Consider the following 21,568-nt stretch of genomic DNA (forward strand, 5'->3'; position numbering starts at 1 on the left):
AGAGCGAGGCCTTGGGAATCTGTTCTAAAGAATGACCGGCTTCCGCACCCAGGGCCCAAGGCTCCTTGCCCACAGTCAGGCCACTATCAGTGAGGTGACAGGACCGCTCTTGGCCATTCTTATGGCAAAAAGGGCTGCTTCCCTTGGGCACTTTTACAGCTGGTTATTTATAAGCCCAGAAATCTTGTCTGTGTTTATGTTATTAGTCACTAAGCAAAAGCTTATTTTCCACCAGTTGGGAAGGGTTTCCTTTCTGAAAAATGAAAGCCTGTGTCTCTTGGCCAGACAGTTTTACCCAGAAGCCCAGTGGCTCCAGAGTGGTAAGGAAAACTATGGCCCCTGACATGCCAGGCCCACCAGGAAAATCAAAGCCCTGAATAGAAACCTAGCTGGGCCGGAGTCAGCCCACAGCGCTGGGCCCACGTCCATGTGCTGAAGATCCGGGTTTTAGCACAACAACAAATTTTTGTGAAGCACCCCCTATGTGGACGGCACTGGGGGCACTAAAGGAAGTCTTTATGAGGTTAAGAAGGGGAGGAAAGGCTGGTCCTGGAGAAGGGAACGTGAACGAGGGCAGAAATGGGAGCAGAACTACCAGGGTGCCAGGGATTAAGAGAAGAGGCGTGGCTCTGTGGTAGAGCAGCGACCTATGAACCAGGAGATCACTGTTCGATTCCGGGTCAGGGGTCAGGATATATGTCTGGATTGCAGGCTCGATGGGGTGCGGGGTGGGGTGGGGGTGGGGGGCCAGGGGAGTGGGCCTGCAGGAGGCAGCGGATCAATGATGCTCTCTTATCGTTGATATTTCTCTCTCTCCCTCTCCCTCTCCCTTCCCTTCCTCTCTGAAATCAATAAAGGTAAATTTTTTAAAAAGAGAGAGAAGAGAAAGAAGCAGGCCTTGAACGTAACACAGAGGCCTTGAGGGCCCCAGGGAGCTCTGTGGAGGAGGAGTCAGACACAAGCGACCAGACATCACCAAGAACGATAAATACATGGAACAAAGGACAGGGTAGCATCCAGGATCCTGGACCTATGAAATAGTCCAGGGCTCTCTTCTCCCCAAGAGCATCCCAGACGGTGATCGCTCCTTCCCTGGAAGGCTTATTCAGAATAACAATAGCTAACGTTTATTGAACCATTACCTCATGCCCTGGATTTTCACAGTTAATACTAACACTCGTATGAGATAGGTATTAATATTATTCCTACTTCATAAATAGGGAATCAGCATTCAGATCAAGAAACAACGTGGCCAGCACCCTGCAAACACCCCCCAGGGCCTCTTTCTGTCACTACCCATCTCCCCAAGTGCGTGTGCACATATCTGCATCAATATCATGAATACCATAAATATAAGCCAATAGCACAGATTAGTTTGGCATTTCAAGTTTTCTAAAAATGAAATCATGCGGTACATATTCTTTTGTGTCTGGCTTCATTTCTCAACTTTATATTTGTAAGAATAATCCATGCTGTTCCACATAGTCAAAGACTGTCCACACCCATTGCTTGTAGAGTTCTCCATGTTGTGAATGCATCATGGTTTAGTTATCCATTCTACAGCTGATATAGACATTTGCATTGTTTCCAGGCGGGGGCCAATATGAGCAGTGCTGCTGCGAACATTCTTATGCATGATTTTTGATGTTCATCTGTATGCATTTGTGTTGGGCAGATCCTTGCTGGATCTGATCCCAAATCTCTGTGACTCAAAAGCCTATGTTCTTGCCATGACTCCCCACCACGTTATGTAATACTCAGTAATGTAGCAGGATAGAATATTAATGTTCAGATATCAGTTGCATTTTTATACACCAAGAGCCAATTACTGGACTCTCCTTCCATAATACTCAGTAAAGATTCTCCTTCATAAAAGAGAACCAACATCACTGTCTCTTCTAAAAATGCTCTTTTTTATCAGCCTACCTGAAACATATTTCTGAGCATTTTGTTATGTGTTTAAAAGAACGCAAACCTAGTACAAGACACAGTCTTTGTCCTCCAGAGTTGCTATCCGGTTGAATAAAACTAGTACTTCACCAATAAATCAAGGTCTCACCTATACCATATAGGCTTTAAGTACCCAGGTGATCAGAAAGATGGGTGAGGTCACTTGAATGGGCCTGAAAAGATTCCTAGAGAAAGCAGGCGTGGAACTGACCCATGACAAAGGACTTGGGCTTTGTTTGCAGGAGAGCGTGTTACCCTTGTTCCAGCGTGTTCTAAAATATCTCTCCGTTTTCTTCTACTGCTCCACAGAAGGGCCTTCTTCCCAGACACCAACTTGAATTGTTTTTCTTGTTTTCTGTTTATTTTCCATTTCAAAGGAGAATGGGGATTGGTCGCTATGGCAACAGCGACTTCTCCAAATTAATTCTGAATTTCATCAGATGTTCAGTTTGACAGCCCAGTTCTGCCTCCTGATTTGTCTGGCTTTCACAACCACGCTAATTACCCAACTCCTAACCATTCCCTCCTGTTGCCCTCGGGGTTAATAACACAACTGTATAACTTGAGAATCTGCGTATTATCAAAACAATGCTCTGGCCTGGGAGAAATGCTGATGCGTGAGGAGATCTTGGGACTTGAACCATCCACCAGCCATTTTAGAGCCAAATTCGGGAGGCCATTTAGGAAGATGAAGGGCTTGGGAAGGGAGAGGGTGGGAATCGACTTACAGGATACTCCGTGAAGAGCAGGTTCTAAAAATTGGAGGGTATCTTTCTGCTTGACATGCAACCTCAAGAAAGGAAGATTAGTTTGTTGGTTTTAAGCAAAAAAGGCCCAGGGCTTAGAGTGAACCAGTCTGAATTCTTTTCCTGCCTTTGCCTTCTGTCAACTTCATATCCCAAATTAGTTCTAGGAAACTGCCATTCCTTCCATGGTGTTGCCTCCCCACAAGGCAGCATTTTTATTACTTTCTTAAAACCTCAGACAGAAGTACCATTTCATTTCTCAGGGATGCTCTTTTCTTAAAGGTCAGTAGAATCCTCACAGAAAATTGCTTCTTTTCCATTTCAGAAATGGAGACGTCTTTCCTTTGCAAGAATTGTCTGCAACCTAATTACATCAGTTAGTCAATACAAGATTCACTCTTCAAGAGTTTCCTCTCCAGAACTAAATTTCAAACACCTCATGGGCTCATGGCTTCACAAAATGGTCTTCTGGTCCCTTAAGTCCAAAGCCCAAGGCAGTGAGAGCGAGAAAATTAAACTGGACTGGCAGCTCCCCATTGTCAATGAATTGGTCAGAGTTGAGTCAATGTGTTTCCTGGTTTGGACAATGAAAAGCTCTTTAGTCCACTTAAACCCAAGCTTTTTCTAGATGTTGGCTGGCATGTCCAAGGAGAACCATGGCCAACCAGGCCACCCACTGCCAGCAGTGGACTCCATAGAAGGCAAAAGAAATGGTAAGAAAGTATCTAAGTGACCTGCAGAAGACAGAGATGCAGAAGGCTTACCAAGAACCATTCACTCCTGCCAAGATTAACAGTGCTATTTGAGGGCCCAATATCAAATCCTAGGAGGACAGAGGACAGACATGGCCAGGAAAGAGAGAGGAGGTGCATGGAAGAGGAGATCAAATGCACCACGCTGGACCAGCCATTGGACTCCCCTCCTTCCACAACCATCCCCGGTGGTGTTTCCATGAGGGGATGGGCTCTGACAGCCATCATCACACACTCATCGGCCACGCCCACAGCCTCCCTGATCATTTTCTCTATTGCTCTGTCTCAGCCTTTTTGTCACACACACACACACACACACACACACACCACACACACACCACAAGCACACACATTCATTCACATGCACACACCCACTCACACAATCCTGATTCTGAGAGCAGTGACAATTGATCGGAACATCTCAGAATCCTCCCAGACTGAAGCTAAGGCTCTTTTATGTGATACAATGAACTTCTGAAAGAAAGCATGCTCCCCTAATTTGGGCAATGAAGCCAGGCCTCCGGTTATCACACCTCGGCTTCTAGCACTGCTTGACCCACCATGTATGGCTCATCTTGTCAACTCTAAGTTCCAATCTTCCTCATTAGGCAAGATAGAGCAGTAGTTAAGACCCTGACTCCCAGAGCCAGGCTACCTGGGTTCAAAACTAGGCTCTGTGAGTGACTCTAGCAAGTTACTTGACCTCTCTGTGCCTCAATTTCTTCACCTGTTGAAATGAAGACTATCCTTCTTGTAATTATTATCATAGCTCACAATAAGCATAAGTGTTAGCCTGGTATTATGAAGCGGCAAGTATTAGTTTAAGAAAGAACAAATGAAGATATGCCTGGATTAAATCCAAAAGTATTAAGGATATGTATTGGCAGAAGCCGCACCTGGCGTTATACATGTGGTGTTGAAGGATGGGGAAGGCAGGAGGCAGAATGGAGGAGATAGAAAACTAATACTAAGACAACAGAGCCTGGGGTGAAAGCAAGCCCGATCTCTTAACTAGGGTCCATTCCTCAGTCCCCAGTGGGGTGCCAAAGCGTGGATCTCAATCTCAAGCCATACCGACCAGAGGAACCTCCTGTCGGAAATCACGGTGGCCAGTGGGACCTCCTCTATACCCTATGAGGCTCCCTAAATGCAGCCTATGACTACCTGGGGCAAATGAACAGAGCCATCCCAGTTAATTCCCAAAGACCCCATGTTAAATGACAACACGGTTCCAGTTTTCTCCTTAAAAATTAGCTTCAAGTACAAGTGGCATTATTTGAGGCACTAGAAAATACTGAATTCCAGGAAACCCAAGAGGGTGAGGCAGGACAACCAGGGAGTAGCGTTCATTTGCAGTTGTTTTATTTCTAATCTCCAGCCTTCAGAAAAAAATGGCTTGGGTGTAATCAAAAGAAAACAATGAAAATAATACACTTGAAGGTCAAATAGCTAACTTAATAGGAAACTCATTAGAAACGTGGCTGGACAGACTCGCCGCTGAAGCGCTGGTTCACAGGATTAACAGTGAAGACAGCTCTCTGGTGCTGTGTTATGAACAGGGGCGAGTCCTTCCTTTGCATCCAGTCTGCAGAGACTTGGTGTGGAACTTGTGGATCTGGCAGCAAAGGCAGTGTGTTAAAAGGCTCAGCAATTCGCCATGGGTTCAAAAGAGTAAACACAAGCATAATACACCACGTTGCCAAGTTCAACAAACTGTTTCATGGGGCTCTGAGTCCCTGATGAGGGCAGCAACCAAATGGCTAAGTAAGTAAACCCAAGCCCAAAGGTATCGCTCACTGCTCACTAGACACACGGCTGCCAGACACACGTTCTTCTCTGGAATTCACTGATGACAAATGATCCGACCAAGACGAGTTCCTACAGCACGGCTCTCATTTCCCCTTAGTTGCAGGACTAAGTCCATATTTCTCAGCCTGGTCAATTAAATCTAAATCTAAATGCAGAGGCATCAGCATTTTTTACAAATACCCCATGAGATTCTAATGGGTATCCAGCATCCAGAATCACTGATCTAGGCTATCTGGTCTCAGCCTTCTCTTCCAGCACCTCCCAAGAGAAGTTTCTACGCTAGCCAGAAAGGACCTCTCACAGCCCTAAAGATCAATCACACTGGGAAGAATCAATATCATTTATTGAGCATGTACCCAGCACTGTGCTTAGCTATTTTACATATTACCAGTTATTCTTCACAACCTTATCTATATAGAATCTAGCTATTGGCCGCATCTTACAGAAAAGATTACTGAGCCTCAGAGAGGTTAAGTCACTGGCCTAAGATCACACAGTAAAAATTGGTAGAGCAACTGGCTCATCCAAACCTAAGCCTATTTGGACAATAAATATATACTCACCCTAGTAGAGCAGTACCTGGAACATAAGTGTTCAATACATTTTTGTAAAAAGAAATGAATGACTGGAGGAATAAATGACTAAATAGGTGAATGAGTGAATGAGAACAGACCTTGTTAGAGTAGTTCAGCTGATCCCTGCCTTTTAAAGGGCCTAAATCAGGGTTTGCTTGCTGCCTGAGAAACCTAAATTAGAATGAATACTTGCGCCTAAGAGGAAAAATGTAAACGGCTTGCTCTGTAGGTATTTCCAAATAATTGATGCTAGCAATACAGCCCTGCGTTGGTTTCTGACCTCCTGAGCAGGGGTTTCTCCAATACAGCGAGTGCTTCTCACCCTTAGGAGTGCGTGGGAACACTGGGCCCCACCCCTAGGGTTTTGGATTCAGTAGAGTTGGGTGGGACCAGGTGATGCTGACGCAGCTGGTCCTGGACCACCCTCTGAGAAGAGCAGTTTCTGACTCCAGGACCTCTGGTAGGTCCTGTGGAAACATCAGCCCCACTGCCCCAGCCACAAGAGCAGGGGGAGGAGAAAGCGGGAGGCAGAATGCCCGTCTACAACCTGCAGTAAACAGCACGGGCCAAAAGCTGTGGGCTTGTCCTCAGATCCTATCTTTTGTTTTCTCCTCTTCATCTCTGGCTGGATGTTTTGAGCAGTGATTTTCACCAGAGGGCAAAGACAATATCCCCTTCCAGAAAGACCTAGCAGAACCTCAGGAGGCACAGGTAACTCGAAAAAGGATCGTGTAATGTGTACTTCTAGGAAGAAGATGCGAGGCACGTTTAACTGATAGTAAACTCATCCAAAGTGTCTTTGTGGTGAGAATTTGGAGAATTTTCTACAACCCAGACTCTTTTGCCATCTTCTTGCAGACAGCAGGTGTGAGGTTCAGAGGGCAAGGGCGTGAGACTCGTGTGCTTATCAAAGAAGGCATGCTTGTTTGTCTATTTTGTTTTGTTATTTTACGGGTGAGAAACTCTTCCGAAGGCGACTGATTACAGCTGACCAATGCCACATGGGCCTCCTACTTTGTCCCAGAAAGCCAGGATCACCCTTCCTAAGACAGGAGCCGTGCTGAAAGCAGATCACAATGCCAGGGGCCAAAAAAAGAGTCCAATCGTGTAGGGTCAGGAAGAGAGATTTCCAGGAACAAAAACCTGGGGCATAAAAGGGAAGGCAAGGCCCAATCTCCCCCACTCCCTCGCCTTTTCCTCTTTCCCCGCGGGACTGATACCAGATGGGGCGCTAAGGTTCCCTAAAGTACAAGATGTTCATTCTCTTGGTTGTGCAGACTGGGTCTCCTAGGCTTTCAAAGGGGAAACGGGGCGAGGGGGGGTGAGTGGGGGGGGGGGGACCTCAGGCCTTTGATGTTTGAACTCGGATCCTGAAATCAGAACCTCAGGCAAAAACTGTTTTTATCTCTCCCATCCTAGGCAACCATGTTGAAAGCTCTGGCGGGCACTTCCTTTTCAGCTGCTCTTTCCATTTTGTCAATTACCTCCCTACTGAGAGAATGGAATTCCTTTGACTGGAAACAGGGGTCCAGCTAGCGATGGTGCCAGAGATTTCTTCCTTTTCTCTCTCGATTAGGTTACCCTTCCCATCCCACACTGGCAGGTGTATTTCCATCCTTTTATTGGACTGGGCTTTAGAAGCCAGTCATGGGTCCTGTTGGCAGTTGACAGATTTGTGGGTTAATCACCTTCCCCCGTGGGTCAACAGGGGAGCAACCCCAGGGGCTGGTTTGGGAAAGAAACATTTGAAGGGATTATTTTTTTTGAGATTTGGTGAACAGCAGCGCTGATTCAGCGAGGTTGCAGATTTTATAAGCCTGCGGGTATTATGAATAATATATAAATAACTTACATTTCCATGGACTGCTGTGCAGAAATATCTTCTAAAATACTCGCAAAGCTGGGATTTAATGCTCTCTTGTATTTAAGACAGCCATCTCGGTGAGAGCCAGAAATTCCCCTCATCACAGGGTCTAGTACAAGACCCCCAATGGGGGTCGCTGCAGACTACCAAATGACTGGTTAGTTTTATGAGCACCAGCTTCAGAATGTCCCTGAGACCGGGTTGGACTTTCAGACCCGCCATCTATTAGTTGATGTAAGCTTGGGAAACACTACATTTTCCTTACCATGAAGTTAGAGATGTTAACAGTTCATATGTCATAGGTGGAAGGATTAAACTCGATAATACATGACACGTTCTAGGGCAGGGTAAACACTTAACAACTCCTAGTTTTATTAATATTATTTTAAAGTACAAATTGAAAAATGCTATTTCCCTCATCAAAATCAATGGCTTGCCCTCATTCCTGGTGTAAAATCCACACTCCCTCCTTTTGCCAGTGTGACCAAGATCTGGCCCTCTCCAACCTCCTCTCTCCTGCCACCATCCTACTCACTCACCACCTCAGCCTCACAGCCTCAAAGGCCCTCTATCACTTCTACCAACACAAGCTCCTGCCCTCCTCTGAGCATCCACACATGCTGCTCCCTTTGCCTGGAATGCCAAGCTCTTCCAAGGACTTATTCCCTGCTCATTCAGGTCTCAGTTCAAAAGCCACTTATCTATTCACTTGCCTACTCACTGAATGTCAGCTCTATGGGGCCAGAGCTTATCTTGTTCACTAGAACAGGGCCTGGTACATATTAAGCACTTACTTGAGATTTTTTTATGAATGAATTACTTTTTCTCTGGAACTAGTATTTCAATATCACCAGATAATACAGCCAAGATGGTGCCTTCCCCTCATGAAATCCCCAAGTTCCTAAACATACAGGGAGGTACACCATTGCTTTGTCATGTTGCTATTGTTATTGCTGCCAACGCTGTGCGTGTGTACGTGTGTGCGTGTGTGTGTGTGCGTGTGTGTGTGTGTGTGTGTGTGTTTAATCATAAAGGTCCTTGTTGAAAAAGAAATTACAAAGTTCCTTAACAGCTTCTATTCATTTGGCTGTTGTCCAAACAGCCACTTAGATGCCTTGGCATTGGTTTTTCATTATGCAAATTAATGCATCCCTGCACTCAGCTAAGACTCTTGACTGCCCTGTCAACCAATCAGCTTCCAGAGAGGTTTCCTTTCTCTCTGTGAAGGGCTGAGAGACCAGCGCATCAACTCACAGACTCGGGTCCTACCACCATTGCTGCCACCCAGGATGGCAAAGGCCAGGTTGAGGGGGATGCCTGAGGCAGAGAGTTCAGCTGCAGAGCCAGCAAAACAAGACATAAGGTCAAAAACACAGGGCTGAGGTCTGGCAGAGGGGAAAAACCAAATGGGGTCAGAAGGCTCCTCTGCTAGGACCACCACCTAACCATGACACCAGTGTTATGAGCTGAATCGGGCCCTCCGAAATTTACATAGTGCAGTCCTAACTCCCAGTGCTTCAGAATGTCATCCTATATGGATATGGGGTCTTTAAAGAAATAACTGAGGTTAAATGAGGTCATTAGGGTGGATGTTAATCCAATGTGACTGGTGTCCTTATAAAAATGGGGAATTTAGACACAGACACACAGAGGGAAGATGATGTGACAACACAGGGAGAAGATGGTCATCTACAAGCCAACGATTCAATAAACGATGGCATTTCCATAAGTGGAATACTGTAAAACGTTTTAAAATGTCTTTGCAGGGGAATATTTATTGACATAGGAAGAGATGCATAACATAAAAACTGAAAAACAAACTAAGCTGCATGATCTAACTTTGGGTGAAGACACATACAGATATAGAGAAGTAGATAAAAATATAACATGGATAGAGAGCTTTTTTATCAAACTGGGAATTAGAACAGAAAGTATTTTTTAATTTTAACCTTAATATTTTGATCATTTCTGCAATAAACACATATTGCTTGTGTAATATTTTTCCAGGGTATTTTAAAAATGAAGATTTGGGTGATTTATACTCTCTGTTTCTTCCCATGAGGGAGCAAGGAGGTTGAAGCATGAGCCATTTTATAAGCTTTGCCCCACCCTGCCTTTCTATGAACACCAGCTACAACCTTGACTCCATTTGCATCATCAGATCCCTCTTCTTTCTCAAAAGTAATTGGATCTGCTCAAAGGTACTTCCTAACTCAAAGAGCCTAACTTTGGGTAACTCACGACACCACCCCCTGAGCATCAGTTTTGGGGGAATGACGTTTACAATTTATCCGCCTTTACTTGGTCACCCAACAAACAGCCATTTTTCAGAAACCAAGGCTGTCTCATATACTGGCGTTCAATAGGGTAGATTGCTTAGCAACCATCAAGGCACTAGGAAGCCGGAAGAAGGCACCCGCCAGAGGTATTTTATGACCAAAATGAGCTGCACTACATGTGTCCGGTTGCATTCAAGGTAACTAAATAAGAGATAGCACCCGGCTATTTTTGCATCGTGAGGAAAAATACTTGGCTCCTGCCCAGAAGGGCAATTACCTAAAAATCTTGGCAGGCCCCATGGTATGAGGAATGGTAACTGATACGAGGATGAAAAAAAAAAAAAAAATCACTGACCTTCATAAATACTGATGATATGAGGATGGTTGAGGGATGACATAATCTCAATCTCTCGTCTGATGTGAACCATGTCTTGTTCATCCTTAATTTTGTCCTTACGAATGGATTTTATAGCAACCTGTAAAGTCAGGAAATGAAATGTTACTCAGAGAACTAAACAGATGCAAATCAGCCATTTGGGAGAGTTTGGAAAATAAATACAGATGTTACTTGTTGGCAGAATTGACAATAACAAAACAAAGCTTCGAATACCCCCTGTCATGTCTTTCATTTATAGCTGCAACACCCTTCTCTGGACAACAGAAAACATCAGGTTTTAACAGCCTGGGGGTTGGGAGGGTCTTTTTTTTTTTTTTTTTTTTTTTTCATAAAGCGGAGGCAGCTTCACATGTCCGGATTCATTTACTCTAGGAATCCTGATCCTTTGAAAAGAGAAAAACGGAGAGCTCGGTTTACAGGGTATCGATGATTAAACATGGATCCGTGAAATTAGTATCACTCAGCTCCTCCAGCAGCTGCCGCGGCGCTGGCTACAAAAAGCCTTACTGCATGTCCTATCTGGAGGCCACTTGTGCTCCAACCTTGGGTTTTAAGACTCCAGGTTATGCTTTGTTTATGCACTTGCTGAGAAGCCAGATCCTTCCTCCGGCCTTCCTCTTGCCCAAGGCACCCTCGTAAATACACATCATGTGACCAAAAGACGCGGCCTGAGGGGAAATCAGCATAAAACCAAGGGAGTGGCAGCTAGACTCCCTGCCCAGCCCAGTTGATTCCCCAAGTTCTGTACCAATGTCGCCTGCAAATCCAAACGGTTGAGAAGTGCCCGGGCCAAGATGCAGAGCGAGGACTCAAAATAAATTCATCAATAAAAAGGCATTAAATGTCAAGGGAATCTAATAAGGAAAAATACGTTTGCCAATGGATTCATCTTTGCTCATGAACAAGTTGGTTGGTAATTTAGTTTTCCTTGGCTCTCAGGGGGACAAAAGCTACTTAGGTGGGGGAGGTATCCATGGTAACGAAGAAGCCTGCCAACCAATTTGCTGCGGGTTCTGAAAGCCTGCTGAGTCACCTCCATCCTGGTGCATCTGTGCCTTAACATCTGTGCCTTCACGTACCTGTCCCACAGTTTCCTAGTAACTCAACAAGAACTCGGAAGCTATTTTTATTAAAGTTTTTGCTATTTACTGATCTCCCCAAAACCGGTTAAATGGACTAGCAGCTCTCTGTACTTCTTTTGCAGAACCTTCCCCAGTTGTAGTTAAATCAGTACTTGTATCATTAATTGACTCTCCATTAGTGGAGATCTTACTCACTGCTTTATCTCGGTGCTTAACACCATGCCTGCCACGTGGCTGGCCTGAGAAAACACTTAGTGTGGGCAGGCATGCAGGCAGGTAGACAGAATGGGAAGGAGAGGAGAGAAGGAGGGAGGGAGGGAGGAGAAGGGGAGGTAAGGGATGATGCTATTAGGTGATGAGTGCTCAGACGAGAGAAGCGATAGTGGAATTGGAGCGAAAAAGAAGGGAGTCTCCTACTGATGGGGAAAATAAGACATTGGTTGGGGGGGGGGGGGCGCTAGCAATCTGAATCTGTGCCAGTAACCTAATGTACATTCTTGATAGCCTATAATTAAGTCACTGCCCCTTTCTCCACACTCTGGTCTTGCAAGCAAGACCTGTTTACCTAAGCACTCCCATTTTACAGAGGCCATAAACCATGAACAATACACAACCCCCGGAGGGAGTTATCAGGGCAGGCGCCAGGCCAGGCCTTTAGGTGTGGTCTCACCCATCCCAACACACGGGGGCTTTTTGCAAAGCCCTCGAAAGGTCCGGAAGTCCCATCCATATTTGGGGGACAAAGAAACCAAAGGGTATAAAGGGAGAGCTTCTTCCATATTGGTTTGCTCAGGATTTGGAGAGAAACAGTCCCCCTGAGTCACTGTACTAGTACATGCGAAACATCTGAAAATAAATGGGTTTTTCCTGTATCTCCAAGTACTCCTGTGTATTTTTCGGTCGCCTGGAAAATTCTGTAACACTGCCAAACAACACCGCCAAGACACGGCAGGAAGATGACTTCGGGTTTCTTGGACATCCTACCTACAGGGGCCATCGAGGAATGAAGGAAGCAGATAGAAAACACGAGACATCCTGCCGGATAAAAGGCGGCTGCAGAGGCAAGATTACGTTTCCAGCTACAAGGCCCCTTTTCATCGGGGTGCCAGGCTCAGAGCTACCCCGGGTCTTCACCACAGCCCCATTCAGCACCCAGCAAGAAAAGCCTCCGTGTGCTGACGTCAAATGTAAGGATATGACTGGAAGGCTTTATTTCATCTGAGCAGGGCTGGCAATCCTGAGAGCTGGTTCTTAGAGGAAGCAGACAGTGAGCACACACAGGCCTGGAGGATGTGGGTGGCTGTTGGACCAACTGCCACATTCCTCCATGAACTCAGATGGGAAGAGGGGAGAAACCACCCCTTGGATCAGGCAGTAGGCTGAACTTGCCCTTGAGGAGGCCCTATTGTCCAATGACAATAGGAATACATTCTTTCACCAACCAGGGTCAGGGGAGGGTAGTGACATTCTGGGGGGTAAGAAAATAAGCCCACTTGTCAATCCCCCCAACAGGAGCCAGGGGGCCCACGGGGCATTTGCCAGGGGGATGCTTCCAGCCCAGTGTGGAAGGGGAGTGCCCCCATGCTCCTCAAACCCACTGAGGACGCGAAGAGGGCTCCGCCATGTCAATAAGCATGGTGGCTTCCCTCTTCCAACAATGAATCTTCTGTGGAAATGTAAAAGAGGGGTCATTCTATCCCCCATTTCAAAGGGGTGGTGGAAGCCAGGAGGAGACAGATGCTAGAAGTCACTCAGAACTGGGCAACTGCCAGGGCCAGAGGGAAGGCTTTCCGTTCAGCTCCCAAGAACAGTGAGATGACTGCCCAAGGTCACAGTTAATGGCAAACCACAAGAACAATGATATCAAGAACAGTCGGCATTCATACGCGGCACAGACACTGTGCCACGCGCTTTATACCCCTCAGGTGGTCACATGCTTCTCACCCTTCAGCCCCATGCCACCCCCTGAGGGAGGACCCCTCTGACCCCACTGGTTGATAAGGCCAACTGGCCGCCTCCTCTACACCTTTCCCCATTTTATCTCTTGGGGGGCATTCCGCACTACCTGAAATTATCCTGCTTCATTGTTTGGTGCGTATTCATTCAGCCTGTGGGCCCAATTCAGCTCGAGGCCTGTTTGAGGCCTGTTTCTGTAGGACCTCCGACAGCTGAGAGCTAAGAATGACTGTCACATTTTCAAACAGTTGTTTAGAGAGGAGGCGGAGGAGACCTATACTAGTGAATGTAGCTTCTGTCATGGAATATAGTCCCTGCTTCATGAAGTTGAAGGAGAAACCGAGCCAGGTGCACAGTGAAGCAGAATGGCGTCATGGCTAGCGACAAGGCTTTGGAGTCCTAGCTAAAATCCCTCACTGGGAGAAACCAAGATGGCGGCATAGGTGAAACACCTAACCTGCAGCCGGGCACAACAATTTCAAAGGCACAACTAGAGGTCAGAACGGACATCGTCCAGAACCACAGGAGAGCTGGCGGACTGAAATGCCCACAGCTGGGGGGAAGGAGAAGGCCACGGGGACAATCGGGGGAGCCGTAAAAGCCTGAGGTATGGAGAAACTGGCGGAGACACGAGCACGCGCGCCTGCGGGGAGGATGGAGCCGGAGAGGAAGGGGCGGCTGACGGCCTGGCCGGCGTTCACTGGCAGGAAGGAGATAAAGGCTCCGGAGTGTGCTAAGCGCCGGCTCCGACTGCACTGAGCGCCAGTTCCGGGCGAAACCCTGGGAAGCCAGGCGCAGGCTGGGGGAATGAATCTGGGCTGTGGGGCGCAGGCACAGAGGAGCGGGGGAAGGCAGAGCTCCAGAGGCGCGCACGGGAAGGGGCGCAAAGGACGGACTGTTGCCTGCGCCACTGAACTGCCCTAGCGGGAAGGAGACATAAGCTCAGGACCGTGCTGAACCCCAGTTCCGACTGCACTGAACCCCAGTTCCGGGCGAAACCCTGGGAAGCCAGGCGCACGCTGGGGGAATGAATTTGGGCTGTGGTGGCGGAGGCACAGAGAAGCGGCGGCTCCAGACGCGCGCACTGGAAGGTGCGCAGAGGACGGACTTTTGCCTGCGCCACTGGGTGGCCCTGCTGGGAAGGAGACAGGGACGCCAGACTGCGCTGAGACCCAGTTCCAACTACACTGAAACCCAGTTCCAGGCGAGAATCTGGGAGTCCAGATTCATTAGGGGAGGGACTGGACTGTTTGGCAGTGGGCGAAACTCCAGGGCGCGTTTCTCTCAGAGGTATTTGCAAGGAATACAGAGGGACACAGACACAGGAGCCTCATAGGGCGGGGCTGACAGGAAGCCAAGGTTGTAGGCTCCACCCTGTAGCTCCGCCCCAGCCAAGCTGAGCAGAAGCTTTTTCCTGCTGAGTGCCTCAGGTAGTGGCTGACCCACACTACATTGGAGACCCAGAAACGAGGGCATCTAGTGGTTGGTGGGAGATGACACCAGATTTCAATCACTTGCATAAGGGAGGCATTCTAGAGGCAGACTCAGTGAGCGCCAAGGCATTGCTGCATCAAGACCCGGCCCACAAACATGTCTCCTGCACAGCAACTCTTCCTATATAGACAAAGAGGGTCCTCACGGCCAATTGGCCTGGAGGACAATTCCTCCCAGTGACACCAACAACAATCAAGACTTAACTGTACAAAGGAGGACCAAGATGGAGACATAGGGCGGCAGCCTGATCGTTGCCTACCACAACAATATTGAGACTACGACGGGAGAGCAGAGCAGACACCAGCCAGAAAGACCGGGGGGCTGGCTGAGCAGATGCTCTACAACTAGAATAAAAGAGAGGGGTACGCAGGATGATGCTGATGCCGGTGACCCAAAGTCCACACTTTAAGAACTATGGCTCAGGCGACACAATGGTGGCCTGGAACGTGCTCGGCGCAGTTCCCCCGGCGGTCTCCGGCTGAGGGGACGGCTCCACTCGCTGCCGAGCACGGACAGACGAGCCCCTGGGAGACATGGGGAGGGAGACTCCGTGCTTGCTGACCTCCGAGTCCTTCAAGAATCTCAATGCCCCGAAGTGGCCAGGTGCGCACGCTCAGCGACTGGCCACCGTTGCAGACCCAAGGGCCGACGCAGCGACACCGGACCAGCCCACCGCCGGGCACCGGGCACACCAGAGCCTTGCCGAGCCCGCCGCCCAACGAGTTCTGCGGCAGCCGCCCTGGAGCTCTGAGAAAATGACCGAAGGAATTGCTGAGAGGGAATTGACCAACAGGAATTGGGATCAAGAAGACGAAACCCCGCTGAGACCCGAGTCCAGGCGAGCCTGCGAGCCTCTGGGCTCAGATGTGGTCACACGCCTCTGGGTCTAGGTGAGGCCTCACGCCCCTGGGTTTGGGTGAGGCCACGCGCCCCTGGGTCCAGGTGAAGCTGGACTCCGGGTTCGGGTGAGGCCATGTGCCCCTGGGTCCGGGCGAATCTGAACCCTGGGTCCGGGTGAGGCCGTGGGCCCCTGGATCCGGGTAAGGCTGGGTCCCGAGTACGGGTGAGGCCGTGAGCCCCTGGATCCGGGTGAGACCACGCGACCAGGGGTCTGAGAGAGGTAACGCGCCCCTGGGTCCGGGTGGCTTCGTGCACCTAGGTCCAGGTGAGGCCACGTGCCCCTGGGTCTGAGAGAGGCCACGCACCCCTAGGTCCGGGCGAGACCATGTGTCCCTGGATCCGGGTGGGGCCTCGTGCACCTAGGCCCGGGTGGGGCCGCGTGCCCCTGGGTCTGGGGGAGGCCAGGCATCCCTGGGTCCGGGTGAGACCGTGTGTCCCTGGATCCGGGTGAGGCCTCGTGCGCCTAGGCCCGGGTGAGGCCACGTGCCCCTGGGTCTGGGGGAGGCCAGGCGTCACTGGGTCCGGGTGAGACCATGTGTCCCAGGATCCGGGTGAGGCCTCGTGCACCTAGGCCCGGGTGAGCCCAAGTGGCCCTGGGTCTGGGAGAGGCCAAGCGTCCCTGGGTCCGGGTGCGACCGTGTGTCCCTGGATCCGGGTGAGGCCTCGTGCACCTAGGCCCGGGTGAGCCCAAGTGGCCCTGGGTCTGGGAGAGGCCAAGCGTCCCTGGGTCCGGGTGAGACCATGTGTCCCAGGATCCGGGTGAGGCCTCGTGCACCTAGGCCCGGGTGAGCCCAAGTGGCCCTGGGTCTGGGAGAGGCGAAGCGTCCCTGGGTCCGGGTGAGACCATGTGTCCCTGGATCCGGGTGAGGCCTCGTGCACCTAGGCCCAGGTGAGCCCAAGTGGCCCTGTGTCTGGGAGAGGCCAAGCATCCCTGGGTCCGGGTGAGACCATGTGTCCCTGGATCCGGGTGAGGCCTCGTGCACCTAGGCCCGGGTGAGGCCACGTGCCCCTGGGTCTGGGAGAGGCCAAGCGTCCCTGGGTCCGGGTGAGACCATGTGTCCCTGGATCCGGATGAGGCCTCGTGCACCTAGGCCCGGGTGAGCCCAAGTGGCCCTGGGTCTGGGAGAGGCCAAGCGTCCCTGGGTCCGGGTGAGACCATGTGTCCCTGGATCCGGGTGAGGCCTCGTACACCTAGGCCCGGGTGAGCCCAAGTGGCCCTGGGTCTGGGAGAGGCCAAGCGTCCCTGGGTCCGGGTGCGACCATGTGTCCCTGGATCCGGATGAGGCCTCGTGCACCTAGGCCCGGGTGAGGCCACGTGTCCCTGGGTCTGGGAGAGGCTAAGCGTCCCTGGGTCCGGGTGAGACCATGCGTCCCTGGATCCGGATGAGGCCTCGTGCACCTAGGCCCGGGTGAGCCCAAGTGGCCCTGGGTCTGGGAGAGGCCAAGCGTCCCTGGGTCCGGGAGAGACCATGTGTCCCTGGAACCAGGTGAGGCCTTGTGCAACTAAGCCCGGGTGAGGCCACGTGCCCCTGGGTCTGGGAGAGGCCAAGCGTCCCTGGGTACGGGTGAAGCCAGATCCTGGGTCCGGGTGAGGCCGTGCGCCCCTGGATCCATCCGGGTGAGGCTGGGTCCCAGGCCCAGGTGAGACCACGCGCCCCTTGGGTATGGGTGAGGCCACGTGCCCCTTAGTCCGGGTGACGCCGTGCCCCTGGGTTCGGCCGAGACCAAACCAGAGGGAGTCGGACCTCCATTACCACCATTTGTCCACCATCCAGAGCTGAGGGGTCAGTGCTGACATGTACACATAAGGAACTACTGGACATTGAAATTGGGTCTCAAAAGAACTGTTGGTCCAGGGGGAAGCTCGCTACAGATTGATTCATTTGCCTGTCAGCATAACTATTATTGCTCGTCTCACATTCAGTTCTTATTAGTATATATCTAGTGACATATGATCTCGCTCATCTAGGGGAAATGATGAACAACATAGACTGAGGAACAAGAACAGAACCAGAAGCAAGGAGGCATCGATCGGACTATCGGGCCTCAGAGGGAGGATAGGGGAGGGTAGGGGGAGGGTGGGGGGAGGGGGAGAGTTCAACCAAAGGACCTGTATGCATGCATATAAGCCTATCCAACGGTTAAGTTCAACAGGGGATTGGGGCATGCGTGGGGAGAGGGGTGGGATGGGAATGGGGGGATGAGGACAAATATGTGACACCTTAATCAATAAAGAAATTAAAAAAAAAAAAAAAAAAAAAAAAAAAAAAAAAAAAAGAAAATCCCTCCCTGGCTGTGTGACCTTGGGCAGGTTACATAACCTCTCTGTGCTTTGGTTTCCTCATCGGTAACGTACAGAAATAACAGTACCAGCTTCATGGGTCCCTCCCTGTGAGGATTACACGTCAGGTGCTTAGAATGTGCCTGGCCCGGGTGTTCAATAATGTCAACCACGTTTAACCCAGAGAGAGTGTCCCAGAAATAGGGCCTTTCTTCCTTCCATCCACCAGACAAATTTAAATTCCACCTGATTCCTCATGGGGCCATGAGTGAAGGCCTTGGGAATGGAAACCACACTTATTCCCAAAGGACTGGAACCTCTCTCTCCTGGGTCTTTAAATTGTACCCTCGCCGAAACCGGTTTGGCTCAGTGGATAGAGCGTCAGCCTGCGGACTGAAATGTCCCAGGTTCGATTCCGGTCAAGGGCACGTACCTTGGTTGCAGGTACATCCCCAGTAGGGGGCGTGCAGGAGGCAGCTGATCGATGTTTCTCTCTCATCGATGTTTCTAACTCTCTCTCTCTCCCTTCCTCTCTGTAAAAAATCAATAAAATATATTTTTTTCAAAAATTGTACCCTCATCTGAAATGTCAGGAAGCTCAGAGGGGTCTGGGGCCCTCAAGAGCATCATGGCACCTGAGTCTGAGACCAAACAGGAAATGAACAACTTGAACGTAGGGCCGTCTTCCCCATCTCCTTGTGGTTGTCCATCCAGGGGAACAAGGCATTGAACTCTTCCTCCTTAGAATAAAAAAGCCTGACTCACACTATCCAGCTCAGCTTTCCTAGGTTTGTTTACCCACTTATTCCTCTGAGCGCCTACCAGGTACCAGGCACAGTGCTGAGAAAACACGAGAGGCGGCCAACGCGACTCTGCTCTGACCCTCAAGGTGGAGGAGAGGGGGGGACGGGGACAAGACGGAAAAACTGCACAGATAATTACATAATTTCCCTCGTGGCCAGAAGCTACCCAAGACACGCACAGAGAGGCCAGCATTATAGAAAAAAAGCCCTTCTCCAGTTTTCCTCCATCCTCACCACATCTACAAAGATAAGTGAAGGGGCCAGCAGGAAGAGATTACCAAATGTCTGAAACCATACACCCTCCAAAAAGGGAAAAAAAAAAAAATCCAATTTGTTCTTGCACGCGTCAGATTTCACTCCGCCTTCGAAATGACTAGAGCCAGGAAGTCAGGTGTCTGAGCCCAACACGCAGCACAGCAACTTTCATAAATGTCCCCTCGTCTAGACGGCACCGTGTGCCTTATAAAACGGTCTGCTTTTAAAGAAGGCCACCCCCTAGTTTAATGTTTAAACCGTATGCAGCCGCAGGTCTGGCCAGGGACCTGCCAGTGCTGCCCTGTGGTGCCTGCCTGTTTAAGAGGCACACTCGGCCCAGCCAATTCCCATCCCTTGTTAAATGGAACGGGCTGAGCCTCCTCTTCGGCAGAGGCTGGTTTGCCTTTTTGTGAATAACCACCCAAAACCACCTGCTCTGCAGCCTGCCACCGTGGCCGCTGTACGTGTAGAGAGCCCGGTGATTTCGGCAAGGCTCTGGGGAAGCAGAGAAGGATGGTGAAAGCTTAGGCTTGTACTGGCTGGCTGACCTCAGGCAAGCCCGAACCTCGCAGGCCTCAGTTTTCCTATCTGTAAAATGGAGGTATTAGCAAGTTGTACCTCCTGAGGCTGTTGTAAGGAATAAAACTAATGTAAGTGCCTGGGACACCGTGGGTACTCACTGAATCGTGGTGACTAGAAATGAAGCCTATCAGATACAGCGTCCAGCACCATGTTTTAGGGGTGATGAGCCCACAGACCTCTCCCCTCCCCGTTTCCCCCACATATCTTCTCCCCACATTTCTACTGCAGGAAGAGCAGGTGAAAATTCATATCCAGCCTGCTTGCCTGCACACAGCAGGCAGCCAGCTGTCTTCCTAGCCTGCTTCGTGGAGTGGGGACGTTCTGGGCAGATTGTGTGTATTTGAGGCTCTAGCCAAGAGAATCACTGCCATACGTCAGCCTGCAGGGAGTGCTCTAGAACAGTGCCTCTCCTACAGGGGTCATGGGCACACTGTTGATTAAAATGCAGATTCTGAATCCAAAGGTCTAAGGAGGGGCCTGGGAGTCTGCATTGCTAGCAAGCTCCTAGGTGATGCCAAGTGATGCAGGTGCAAGGACCCACTTTGCGCAGCAAGATCTCAGTGCTCTGCCTTTGGCCCTGACCAATATTTTAAAATCAGTGACAACATTCTTAATAGTAACAGCGACTGACATTACATGTGACCATGTGCCAGTGGACCTTAGCTCATTTAATCCTTAACTACACCCATTTTAGAGGGGAAGAAACTGAGGCTTAGAGGACATAAGTATTACCCGAAGTCACCCAGCTTGCGAACAGTGGGGCTAAGACTCCAACCCAGGCAGCCTGAGCCCAGAGGCTGCTGATCCTTGAGGCTGTGGATAAAGTCGGGATGATGGACAGCAAATGTGGTAGCTGATAGAATCTCTCATAATAGTCTCCCAAGCTCGGTGTGATGGGCCCCCTCCAAGCAGATGAAGTTTTACAGGGTCCCACGTCAGGTGCTAAGAGGTGGGACTGGGGAGTGAGGAGCAAGAAGGACACACGCCATGAACACGGCATTAGCATCACTTAGTGAAAACAAGGCTGCAGTTAGCTGGCAGCTTCCCCGCCATTCACAAGGTGTGATCTCACACTCAGCCACGTGCCACCAGCCTCGTTCCACCTTCCACGTTGCCTGGGGAGCTGCAGGGCATTGAGTCAGAGGGACCTTTTCTTAACAGGGGCCCAGTGCAAGTGGCCTCCAGGCAGCCACGTTGGAGGCCAGTGCATGCTCCCGTTCCTGTCTGGTTGATGGTCAGAGTTGGGGCAAGGCAGAGCTCCACCAGGCCACACGGGTCCCAGGCTCCACAGGATCACCCACTGGCTTTCACTCAGAAAGCCTGGGGCCCAGCCATCACCCCAGGGAAGCCACCCAGGAGGCCATCTTGCAGCCAAAGCCCCTAATTAATTAAATGACCCCCAGCTCTTCGTGAGCAGCCTGGCCAACTCAGGAAAACACTCCCGCACGTTGCAATGATGCAACTGGCCCCACAGGGACCCAAGCCAGCTCCGCCGTGGGACCCACAGGCCTCTTCCTCTCCGGCCTGTTGATTCATGTCGTTACATGGATGTTTTCTCAGACAGAAGCAGATTGGAAGCCAAGAGTTGTATCAACAGGCTCTGAGGAGAGGCACCCTGATGCCAGGGAGCACGGCGTGTGTGAAAAAGAGCTTCTTCTTCAAAGAATGGCATCCCGCCATCCGCCGCCACCAGCCCTTTAATCTTGTAGGAGGCTCTAAAAATATAACCCTCTGTACCTCAGTTCTCGATCCTCTATTTCCCAAAACTCCCCATCAGTGATGCTGTTTCCTTGGATGAGACTGATTTTTTCTCCTGCTATGAAAAATGTGTTCTATTTCCAGA

General features: G+C 50.1%; 1 protein-coding gene across 2 annotated transcripts in view; it reads right to left on the reverse strand.

Annotated features, from left to right (window-relative positions):
* The window catches only part of NUAK1 (NUAK family kinase 1), a 72,113-nt gene that overhangs the window by 24,842 nt on the left and 25,703 nt on the right, over positions 1 to 21,568 (reverse strand). For both annotated transcript variants that reach the window (XM_054719438.1, XM_054719439.1), the window contains one exon: positions 10,331 to 10,451. In XM_054719438.1, the coding sequence (XP_054575413.1) occupies positions 10,331 to 10,451 (121 nt within the window). The remainder of the gene's footprint in view (positions 1 to 10,330; positions 10,452 to 21,568) is intronic.

This window comes from Eptesicus fuscus, chromosome 7, assembly GCF_027574615.1.
Source record: "Eptesicus fuscus isolate TK198812 chromosome 7, DD_ASM_mEF_20220401, whole genome shotgun sequence".
Taxonomy (NCBI): domain Eukaryota; kingdom Metazoa; phylum Chordata; class Mammalia; order Chiroptera; family Vespertilionidae; genus Eptesicus; species Eptesicus fuscus.